This window comes from Salvelinus alpinus, chromosome 15, assembly GCF_045679555.1.
Source record: "Salvelinus alpinus chromosome 15, SLU_Salpinus.1, whole genome shotgun sequence".
NCBI lineage: Eukaryota > Metazoa > Chordata > Actinopteri > Salmoniformes > Salmonidae > Salvelinus > Salvelinus alpinus.
In genome coordinates, this window is record NC_092100.1 from 34,746,863 (window position 1) to 34,759,846 (window position 12,984).

At 40.5% G+C, this 12,984-nt stretch overlaps 1 protein-coding gene across 1 annotated transcript in view; it reads right to left on the reverse strand.

The window, feature by feature from the left end:
- Nucleotides 1-12,984, reverse strand: part of LOC139539962 (protein FAM107B-like) — a 71,069-nt gene that overhangs the window by 40,667 nt on the left and 17,418 nt on the right. Inside the window, exon 2 of the mRNA XM_071343408.1 lies at nucleotides 2,442-2,505. Within this exon, the coding sequence (XP_071199509.1) occupies nucleotides 2,442-2,463 (22 nt within the window). The 5' untranslated portion in view covers nucleotides 2,464-2,505. The remainder of the gene's footprint in view (nucleotides 1-2,441; nucleotides 2,506-12,984) is intronic.

Here is a 12,984-nt window from a genome sequence, read left to right on the forward strand (position 1 = left end):
TGTTTTACTGTTGTTGTGGGGTAAGCTCTGTCTTTCCTGTGTTGGAATAAGGAACACACTGTTTACATTAGCTGATACTCCATGGAACACTCTTTCTGTGTCACTTTTGGTCAGACGTACTGTACCTCCCGTCTCAATGAAAGCATTCATAATCTCTATTTAGCTAGCGTAAGGGGTAAAAACAAGTCTTCAGCCACTGAAATTGTTCATACAGTATAAGGAAACACACAAAGACTTAAAAAAATGGACACAATGAATTGTAACGATATAAAGAACAGTCAAATGTGGATGGTGAATAATTGAACCCAGAGGAGAGAACAATAGAGAATTTCTATCTGACTGTCCATCCACCCATCTGTCTGTGTGAATAAGCTGAATAAGCAGGATTTCCAACACAGGAAGGGTTTCACAGAGGCCTTCCCAAAACACACACCACAACCACCGGAAAAGACATGAGGGAAATCAAGGTCAGTGTGTGTGTGTGTGGTGTGACAGTGTGTGTCTGCGTGTACGTCACACTCTCTTTCAAACCACAGACTTTAGGAAATGGGGAACACTGTTATCAGGAAATAAAGAAACCCCATTGTGTCTGAAATGAACTCTCACACCCTTTCTGAGACACACAGGCCAAATAACCAACATACCCCATGACAGGGACAGGGAACTTTATGTTGGATCTAGGAATAGATTTCACCTACTGTGTGCCAACAACATCTATGAGAAGCTAACAGATGTTCTGTCTGCCTGTGTACAGTTTGTGTTTGTGCATGTGTGTGTGTGTGTATGTGTGTATGCGTATGTGTGTGTGTATGCGTGTATGCGTGTGTATGTGTGTGTGCATATGCGTGTGTGCGTATGTGTGTGTATGTGTGTGTGCGTGTATGTGTGTGTGCGTGTATGTGTGTGCGTGTCATATACAGAAAGAGTTAAAGATGTTAATCCCTTAAAAGCGTCTGGAACATGAACCTCATCTATTCTACCAATGAGAGTAAGGGAGGCCCTTTGTTATACAGTGGCATCACAGTACTACTGATCTGACCTGCTGTTTCCTCTCTTTCTCTGCCTCTGTGGCTATAGTGAATTGTTAAAAAATTACTGGGTATTTTGCCAGCAATGCTAAACACACATGCATGCATGCACATGTAGACACTGGCTGATATTTGACATATGACAATCAATGCACCCCCCTTTGGAATGCTAATCGGGGCATAGTGACATCATCAGTAATGGACAGGGAACAAAGGACAGATGGGCCAGCCACAGCCCAGTCATGCCCCAGCTATGTTACCCCTCTGTCCCCTGAGTACTCCTGGCACACACACACACACTAATAATCAGCTTGCCATTGGCCCCACCCAGACATTGCCCCGAGACCTATCGCCTAGGTAACCGACTGTAATGAGCCACCCTCAGACATCCTGGCAAGGTGCTTGAATACACACAACAGTGGCATACCACAGTTTCCACTGAGTGTACAACAATATTGAGTTGCGCCCCCTTTTGCCTGCAGAACAGACTCAATTCGTCATGGCATGGACTCTACAATATGTTGAAAGTGTTCCACAGGGATGCTGGCCCGTGTTGCCTCCAATGCTTCCCACAGTTGTGTCAAGCTGGCTGGATGTCCTTTGGGTGGTGGACCATTCTTGATACACACGGGAAACTGTTGAGCGTGAAAAACCCAGCAGCGTTGAAATTCTTAACACACTTGCACCTACTACCATATCACGTTCAAAGTCACTTAAATCTTTTCTCTTGCCCATTCACCTTCAACCTGTCTCATCCCTTTCACCTACACTAAGTGGATTTAACAAGTGACATCCATAAGCGATCATAGCTTTCACCTGGAGACCCTATGTCATGGTTTTGTGGGCTCCCAGAGCCTGTGGTTGTGGGGTGTCTAGTACGCCAGTGACACACACACACACATATATACAAACAAACTCAAGCAGGCTATCCTTTTTTCCACATCACCACAGATACAGACGTTTTAATGAGTACTCCTCTTGCAGTTTACTTCAGTCTGATAATAACAAGACATGGAGGGGAAAAGGTCATGGTTCCTCCGTAGTATTTCAATGTACTTAGAGTTCCAAGAAAACATTAACAAGAAAAACCTAAATACAGTAGACGTTTGAATGCTGTAGAATATGAACGAAGTCAACTTGTGAAGCAAAACAATAATTTGGTGGTTTATTGCAGTGAGAAAATGTTTTATGACGATATTTTCCACAGACACATCTCTCCACACATTTTAAGTTTTGTTTTTCCATTATGAGATCACAGTACGTGCCAGGGGTTTTCCTTCCCAAATATATATCCAGAAATGTGGAGAGAAAAGGGGGAGAGGAAGAGAATGAAGGAGCAACAAGAGAGCAGGAGTAGAGGATAGAGGATGAGGAAAGGAAGAGAGAACAGGACATTTGTGTTGATTTCTGTACCTGATAACATCCCGTCCTCCATATATTCCGACCAGTCAGACGAAGCTTCCTGGAATTCTGATTGCTGATGTGAACCCCCGAGATGAAACAGAAAAGAACACTGTCAGTCACCTCCCAGGTCTCTCACACACACAGGCAATCAAGAACATCATGGGCATTACAGTTTTTTACAATCACTTTGGCACTAATTTCGGAACCTTTATGTCATTTTTCAAAACTCTAGACACAAAACAAACAACCAATGATCAAAATGCACATTTTTCAAAACTCTAACACTTTTTCCAATTGCTTGGATGCAATACACATAATGCTAAGAGCATTTGTTCATTGAACTAAAATCACCTGTTCAAAATGACACAACTTAACATCAAAGTACTACCATTTCAAAATGACTGTCTATTCATTTCATTACAATGATCTAACTATCAATTGATACAACTGCTCAAAATGATAAGTTACTGTTGCGTTACTCTTAATGCATAGCTTTACGGAAACTGACGAACAATATTCCATGTTTAGATCATGAAAGTTTCAGGATAACGAGATCCATTGGCACCAATTACCGTGGAAGATGAACCAATTGGACTTCATTATCTATGGATGTAATATTTCATCATCATTCTTTATCAGACACAGTTTCTATGGTCCCATGTATCACTTTTCCAGACCATGTTTTCAGATTTTACATTACTGTACACTCACCGGCCACTTTATTAGGTACACCTATCTAGTACTGGGTAGGACCCCCTTTTGCCTCCACAACAGCCTGAATTATTCACGGTGTTGTACGTTAAGAGATGCCCTTCTGCACACCACTGTTTTAAACAGTTGTTATTTGAGCGTTTGTGGCCTTTCTGTTAGCTTGAATGAGTCTGGACATTCTCTTCTGACCTCTCTCATTAACAGGTGGTTATGCCCACAGAACTGCCGCTCTCTGAATGTGTTTTGTTTATCGCACCATTCTCTGTAAACTCTAGAGACTGTAGTGCATAAAAATCCCAGGAAGGCAGCTGTTTCTGAGATGCTGGAATCACCATGTGTGGCATCAACAATCATACCACGGTCAAAGTTGCTTAGATTACGCATCTGCCCGTTCTAATGTTTTGTCGAACAACAGCTAAAGCTCTCTACTCTATATATTGAGTTGCAGGCAGCCACATGATTCGCTGTTCGAATGTAGCCGTCCTTGATGAGCTAAATCAGGTCTGTAGAGCTGATGGCATGACCTATGTCATTGTGTGGGATAATGTCAGGTTACACCATGCTCAAATGGTGCAAGCATGGTTTCAGGCCCATCCACAATTTACCACCCTGTGCTTACCCCCATACTCTCCTTTCCTTAACCCGATTGAGGAATTTTTCTCCACATGGAGGTGGAAGGTATATGTTAGGCGCCCTCACGAACAAGCCACCCTTCTCCAGGCCATGGATGATGCATGCAATGACTGTCACAGGAGACCAAGGCGCAGCGTGGTAAGCGTACATTCTTCTTTATTAAAAGAACGAACCTCTGAACTAACGAACAAAATAACAAAACGAACCGTGAAGCTAATATGAGTAGTGCAGACAGGCAACTAAACATAGAACAAGAACCCACGAACCCCAAAAGGCAAATGGCTACCTAAATATGATCCCCAATCAGAGACAACGATAAACAGCTGCTTCTGATTGGGAACCATATCAGGCCACCATACAAATACCTAGACCTACAAAAACCCTAGACTTACAAAAAACCTGAGACAATACAAAAACTAACGTACCCACCCTAGTCACACCCTGACCTAACCAAAATATAAAGAAAATAGAGATATCTCAGGTCAGGGCGTGAAAATGACATCACGGTAGACCAGTGTCAGGCCTGGATTCGCCATGCCCGAAGGTTCTTCCCAAGATGTTTGGCTATTGAAAATATCCATTGTGATGTGGATGAGAACCTGTGGCCAAATCCACAAGACAGGGTTGATGGAAATATAGAAGTACAGTAATCACTCTTTTGTTTTGCTTTTTACAGTAAGCCAGGTGAGGAACACTGCAGTTGACCTTTAACTGTTTTTTCTTTTTTGTAGCTAATTATTTCTGCTTTGATTCAAAAAAACCTGTTGTGATTTTATTGTATTTCATCAATACATTTCATATTTTGTTCAATGATTCCACCGTGTCTGTAGTATTCTCTCTACTAGTCCTTTTACAGTGATGTATTTAAGTGTAGTAGCATAATGAAACATGTATCACATATTTTGTACTACAATATTTAATGATTGTACAAACAACTACACAGTGAAACCATCGGTATCTTGTGTGTGGGTGATCTAAATGAATAGTCCCATGGTATTTCATGATAAATGAGTTATTTGAACCAATGTTTCTGCAAGTGCAAGGTTTCTTTAATGATATGAATGCACAATGCAATGTTTTGAACATTGGACAGCCTGTGTTACAAGTGATGACCGTTTTGAGTTTTGTGTCTAGGGTTTTGAAAAATGACCACAAGGTTCTGAAATTAGTGCCAAAGTGAATGTTAAAAACTGTTATATGGAGTTGGTCCTCCCTTTGCTACTATAACAGCCTCTACTCATCTGGGAAGGCTTTCCACTAGATGTTGGAACAGTGCTGCGGGGACTTGCTTCTATTCAGCCACAAGAGCATTACTGTTGGGCGATTAGGCCTGGCTTGCAGTCAGCGTTCCAATTCATTCCAAAGGTGTTCGTTGGAGTTGAGGTCAGGGCTCTGTGAAGGCCAGTCAAGTTCTTCCACACAGATCTCGACAAACCATTTTTTGTTTGGACCTCGGGGGCATTGTCATGCTCAAACAGGAAAGTGCTTAGGCCAAACTGTTGCCCAGATTCGTCCGTCGGACTGCCAGATGGTGAATGTGTTTCCTCTGCTCCAGAGTCCAATAGCGGCAAGCTTTACACCACTCCAGACGATGCTTGACATTGCGCACGGTGATCTTAGGCTTGTGTGTGGCAGCTCGGCCATGGAAACCCATTTCATGAAGCTCCCAACGAACAGTTCTTGTGCTGACGTTGCTTCCAGAGTCAGTTTGGAACTAGGTAATGAGTGTTCCAACCGAGGACAGACAATTATTACAGCTACGCGCATCAGCATGCAGCGGTCCCGTTCTGTGAGCTTGTGTGGCCTACCACTTCGCGGCTGAGCCATTGTTGCTCCTAGACGTTTCCACATCACTTAACAGCACTTGCAGATGACCGGGGCAGCTCTAGCAGGGCAGAAATTTGATGAACTGACTTATTGGAAGGTGGCCTTCTATGACGGTGCCACATTGAAAGTCACTGAGCTCTTCACTAAGGTGATTCTACTACCAATGTTTGTCTATGGAGATTGCATGGCTGTGTGGTCGATTTAATACACTTGTCAGAAATGGGTGTGGCTGAAATAGCCGAATGCACTAATTTGAAAGGGTGTGCACATACTATTGTAAATATATTGTAAGTCATGCAGGAAATAGCTATATAACGAAATTGTACAGGAGTGTTGTGACTGATACTTCAAATCATTTTGAAAATGGCATAGAAGTGTTTTTAAGTTGTATATTGTATGGATTAAATTGTAATTAGTCAGAGCAAGATGTTTGAATCAATCTGAAGATCTTTCGTTCACTACTTGTTCTATCTTTATCTGTCTCTATTCTGACCATCCAGTTTGTTTGGTTAATGGCAGCAGTTTCCCACTTCCTCTGTCACAGATAAAGCAGGTGGCCTACAAACACATCCGGCTCTGAGAGTGGGCCACAGATAAACCCTGACACACACACACACACACACACACACACACACACACACACACACACACACACACACACACACACACACACACACACACATACACACACACCGACACACATTCACGCACGCAGACACACAGACCCACACGACACACACGCACAGACACATAGATATAAAGGGTATGGATCAAGAGATCAGAGTTACATCTGTTCCAGTTGATGGCTTAACAAAGATACAAACGATTAGCGGGGAAGAATTACACACATCTGAACACATCACAGGACCTGGACAAAGATAGCCTATGCCAGAGATTAAATGCAAAACAGAAAATATCAGTAGTAGGGTTGTTCCACCAATTCGGTTTCTTTTGATTTCACCTAATTTTAACATTCTGTCATAAAGGTCACATGTTCATCTTAATAAAAAACACATTTTAAATAAATCAAATAATATAGTATTTGCCAGATAAAATAAGAGGGTTGACCATAACAGGGTTGACAGTAACAGGGTTGACGATTTCATCTTAAATCACCCATAAATCCCCTTGTGACAGGGAGAATGGAAGCTTATTGTATGCAACATAGTTTGTATGCAACAGAATTAAATAAGAATTTATTCTTAACTGACTTGCCTACGTAGTTAAATAAAGATCAAATGAAAAAATAAAATAATTAATAACAGGGATTGGCAATCTAGGTGGTTATGCTGGCAGACCAGCCTTCGTTGTGTTTTTGCTGGCACACCAGCCTTCGTTGTGTTCGTCTGTGTAAGATAAGATTTATTTATTGATTAATTCATTAATAAATCAATGTACATTCAAAAACACAGATCTTGAAACAAACAATTCAAAATGTTTTATTGGTTTTGCTGACCAGCAAAATTCTGAGAACTTCAAATCCTGATTACTTCAATTCCCTCACTTGGGATTTGAATTCACAACCTTACTGTTGCCAGCAACCTTAACTTCCTGCTATGCCAATTGATCTGTAGGTGTGAGAAATATTGTTAAGAGATTATAACCAGTTGACATTATGTAATTTGTCCCTATGGGGGTACCTTTTTGGGTGCCACGTACGACCCTGTGATTTGTCCATGTAGGTAGGAGAACCCTCTTGAGTTCCATTTAGAACCCTCTCATGAAGAACCCTCTGGTTCCAGGTAGAACCAATGACAGGTTTTACAATTATACTTATAGGATACTTCAGATGTGCTTAAATAATTACCTGTAATTTGACTGTATGTTACCGGCTACTGAGTTGGAGTAAAAACACAGTATTTTTACAGTTGAATTAAGGTTTTATTAACCGGGTTTCCATTCAACCTTTGTAAGCGAATAAAGTACATGACTAGAGGGCATGTGCCAATACCAGAGTTGGCAAACTCGCTATATAACACATTTTTTTGGTGAGAAAACCATCAGTAGAGTTGAAAACGCGACGCAAACCCATTTAACTTGTATTTTTTATTCAGTACATGTGAATTTGTTTTTATATTTTAGAATATTCGTATCAAAATCTGTCGCCAATTGGATGGAAACCTAGCTATTGTTGTAAAATTACTTGTTGTTGTTAATCTTACCTTGTAGGTGGGGCAATGTGCTGTCAAGGGTTCCGTAGCATATTTGGGGACATGGTCCAAAATATGGTGCATTTGTGCCAACCGTTAGTGGAAGTGTTGTACAATTTAAGTGGTTTTAGCATTAAATTGAGGAAGAATTAAGTTGATGCCATATTTGTTCCTTATCAGGGCTGTACTGTTATGGTGTTACTATCCATTTCCCAGTAAGCTTGTGTCAGTTTGCTGCAAGTCATTTCTGTAAAATTCACAGCAACTTACTGTGGTTGATCTCTGTCATACTCACTAACCTGATGGTGTGGCATGACAGTCAGTAATCTTCCAACCTAGAGGCTGGGTCCCAAGTGTGGGACTCCTAATGTTATAAGCTTTCTTGTAATCAGAAAGGTTCATTGAATGTACAGCGAGCTGCTAGTTGAAAGTATGTTACTGTAACTTACTGTAACTTACTGTAACATTAATGTTGCCAGTGAGTTACTACCAGTTACAGACTATTACATTTCAGTGAATTTCACTATAATTTACTGACAGCAGGTTGCCAATTCAATAATGCCGTATTCACAGCAACTTCCACACAATTAACTTCCATTAAGTTAGTGAGAATTGCACAGTAACCACTTAATAGCTCAAAGCTGACATTATTAAAAGTGTTGCTCAACCACTTACACTTCCACTGACGGTGGTACACTTCCACTGACGGTTGGCACAAATACATGAACATTAGACTATGCCCCTACATTTCAAAGCGCAGTGATGATTGTACCTTATATTTAAAATATTGTGTAGAAAAATGTGCCATTATAGTAGATAATCCACACATTTACCCTAAAAGGAACCAAATTGAAGGTACCTTATGTGTACCTTTGACCTTTTAGGATAAAACTCTGTACCCTAACCGTACCCTAATTTTGAGAGTGTGTTGATATATGTTCTTTCTAATAAAGCTGTCCCTGGTGGTTTAGCTGAAATATTAATGCACTTTTGCCAAAAGCTTGCATGTTCAAATCCCCAAAGCGTTTAAGCACACTTTACATTGTGTACCTGAGCACTGCAATTTTATTATGTTGGTGTTGTCAGATAATTAGACCATTAGTGACTTGATTCTGGTCAACTTTTAGCAAAGTGCGGAACAACATTCTTGCCATTAAATCTGTGGTCAATCTATGTCTTGCCCACTGACCTGGTAGCTTAGCAGGAAATTCAGGTCATTAGCAACCAAGAGGTTGTGCGATCAATTCACAAGTGAGGTATAGTCTTAAGTAATCAGCAGACTACTGTCCTTTTACATCAATAACACCTTCATTCAGCTGTAAAAAAAGTATTGTTGCTGTTTGCCTGTGGTGTACTGTACAATTAAAGGAACTTTTTATCAGTTTAGCATTTCATGACATAAAAGGCAAACATGGTGGAGAGGGAAAGAACAGGAAGGCTCTTCACAACCATCCCCGCAGTAAGGAACACTTCATAACATGCCATGAAAAATATGGTTACACACACTGTATCACCCTCACCCCTAACGAAGAACCCCTCAATAACCTTCTTTTTTTGAGTGTATGCTGGTCCAGCATGGTCTAGCTGGTCAAGCTGGTCTGTATAACCACACCCATCATTATAATATTTACCAGCGTGCTCTGTTACAGTTTCATAATTGTTTGTATTCTTTATTTATATATGTGATTTTGCATGTACTTTGATTGATTTATTAATACATTAATTTATCTTATACTACACAAAAATAAAAAATATACATTTTTCTAAACTAATCTAATCTGTTTGTTGGATTTATATCACCCTTTACTGAAATGGTTGTTCCAGTTTATATGGTTTAGATAGTGAAAAAAAAAAATGTAATCCTGGCAGGCATTCTGAATGCAGATTGTGGGTGAAAAAAAAGTTCAAATTGGTGGATATTCCCACTCAGGTTGTATTCCGATAGGAATAAAACACAACTTTGCATGCCACCATAATATGACTTGGTACTGGTTTTGTGGGTGACCAGCATTTGCTAGTGACCAGAGTCCAAAACACAGCGAAGTCTTGTCTATGCTGTTTTTTTCTGCAGGGTACTTATTGAGGACATGGTGTAGTAGTCTAGTTTGTCTTCCTATTACTGCTGACCTGCCAATCTTTTGTGTTTATGTATGATTATGATTGTGTTTTTTTAAATGTATTTTATTTTACACCAAATAATGGTTTAAGGCCTCATCCTCTGCACTGATCTTATTGTACATACATGCCGTTTTGTGCCTTACCTGTACCTCTCTTCATTACTATCACACAGGGAGCACCCTCCCCCTCCTGTAGCTTCCATTGACCAGTACTGTCACTGATCACTATCATTGTGACTACAGAATGAGGATGAGAAGGGATATTTCTGCCCTCCTGATCCATGTGAAATAGAGGACCCCTACAGCCAAGGAAGGTGCAGAGATTTGCAGTATTTCTGTTATATGTATTTTAAATATGTATTTTGTAATTTGCATTACACTGGGCAATTACTACACTTTAATGTATTTTGAAACGAGATACTTTCGAGAGCTGTAATTTGTATTTTCAAAATGCAAAACCCTTTTCTATACCATTTTTAATAGCAGTTCACAATTTTGTTGCCCCCTTTCACTCTGTATTGGTATCAGAAGTCTGGTGGCACTATGGTGTGATAAGAGTGTCTGCTTAATTAACTAAATATACATGTACTGTATATGTAAAAATGGACAATTTCAAGGGATGCTGAGTATTATTCTAATGAGCTCCTTCCCAAAACAAGGCCAATAATAATACCCAGTGTGCTTTGCAGTTCATTTGGTTTGTTCATTTTCACTTATACATTTACATTTTGGTAACTTAGCAGACACTCATATCTGGAGTGACTTACAGTCAGTGCATTCAACTAAGGTAGATAAAAAACAACATATCACAGTCATGGCAAGTAAAACGTTTCTGTAACCGTTACTAACCATACTGTTGCAGTTCGGACCATGTTCCTGCAAATGTATTTCTACATTTTAAAATAAAACATGTGTATTTTAATTAAATACATTTCAAAATACTTATTTTGATGCATTGCTCTTTATGGTATTTTGTCATTTGTGTCATCCCCGGGGAGGTGATAGTAAGGCAGACTTGTATCAGTCTTCAAGTGCAAAGTGGTTCATTTACAGGTTCAGGAGTCCATATGAACAGTGACATTTTAGTTCTAAACATTGGCAAAACACTTGTAATTTGCAAATTTATTTCCAAATAAATGTATGTACAGTGCATTTGGAAAGTATTCAGACCCCTTGACTTTTTTCACATTTCGTTACGTTACAGCCATATTCTAAAATTGATTAAATCGTTTTTTTTTACCCATAATGACAAAGCAAAATCAGGTTTTAGAAATGTTTTATTTAACTAGGCAAGTCAGTTAAGAATTAATTCTTATTTACAATGACGGCCTACCAAAAAGGCAAAAGGCATCCTGCGGGGACGGGAGCCTGGGATTAAAAAACATTAATAAATACAAGATAAATATAGGATAAAACACACATCCCAACAAGAGAGACAACATGACACTACAGAAAGAGAGATCTAAGACAACAACATAGCAAGGCAGCAACACATGACAACACAGAATGGTAGCAACCCAACATAACAACAACATGGTAGCAACACAACATGGTAGCAGCACAAAACATGATACAAACATTATTGGGCACAGTCAACAGCACAAAGGTCAAGAAGATAGAGGCAACAATACATCACACAGCCACAACTGTCAGTAAGAGTGTCCATGATTGAATCTTTGAATGAAGAGACTGATATAAAACTGTCCAGTTTGAGTGTTTGTTGCAGCTCGTTCCAGTCGCTAGCAGCAGCGAACTGAAAAGAGGAGCGACCCAGGGATGTGTGTGCTTTGTGGACCTTTAACAGAACGTGACTGGCAGAACGGGTGTTGTATGTGAAGGATGAGGGCTGCAGTAGATATCTCAGATAGGGGGGAGTGAGGCCTAAGAGGTTTTTATAAATAAGCATCAAACAGTGGGTCTTGCGACGGGTTTACAGAGATGACCAGTTTACAACGGAGTATAGAGTGCAGTGATGTGTCCTATAAGGAGCATTGGTGGCAATTCTGATGGCCGAATGGTAAAGAACATCTAGCCGCTCACGAGCACCCTTACCTGCCGATCTATAAATTATGTCTCCGTAATCTAGCATGGGTAGGATGGTCATCTGAATCAGGGTTAGTTTGGCAGCTGGGGTGAAAGAGGAGCGATTACGATAGAGGAAACCAAGTCTAGATTTAACTTTAGCCTGCAGCTTTGATATGTGTAAAGAGACGGAGAGTGCACCGTCTAGCCATACTCCCAACTACTTGTATGAGGTGACTACCTCAAGCTCTGAACCCTCAGAGGTAGTAATAACACCTGTGGGAAGAGGGGCATTCTTCGTACCAAACCACATGACCTTTGTTTTGGAGGTGTTCAGAAAAAGGTTTAGAGTAGAGACAGCTTTTTGGAGACAAAGAAAGCATTGTTGTAGAGCATTTAACACAAAATCTGGGGAAGGGTCAGCTTTGTATAAGACTGTATCATCTGCATATACATGGATGAGAGAGCTTCCTACTGCCTGAGCTATGTTGTTGATGTAAATTGAGAAGAGCGTGGGGCCTAGGATTGAGCCTTGGGGTACTCCCTTGGTGACGGGCAGTGGCTGAGACAGCAGATTTTCTGACTTTATACACTGCACTCTTTGAGAGAGGTAGTTAGCAAACCAGCCCAAAGACCCCTCAGAAAGACCAATACTCCTTAGCTGACCCACAAGAATGGAATGGTCTACCGTATCAAAAGCTTTGGCCAAGTCAATAAGAATAGCAGCACAATATTGCTTAGAATCAAGGGCAATGGTGACATCATGGAGGACCTTTAAGGTTGCAGTGACACATCCATAACCTGAGCGGAAACCAGATTGCATACCCGAGAGAATTCTATAGACATCAAGAAAGCCAGTCAGTTGATTATTGCCAAGTTTTTCCAACACTTTTGATAAACAGGGCAAAATAGAAATAGGCCTATAACAGCTAGGATTCGCTTGATCTCCCCCTTTAAATAAAGGACTAACTGTGGCTGCCTTCCAAGCAATGGGAACCTCCCCGGAAAGGAGAGACAGGTCAAAAAGGTTGAAGATAGGCTTGGCGATGATATGGGCAGCAACCTTACAGAAGAAAGGGTCTAAACCATCTG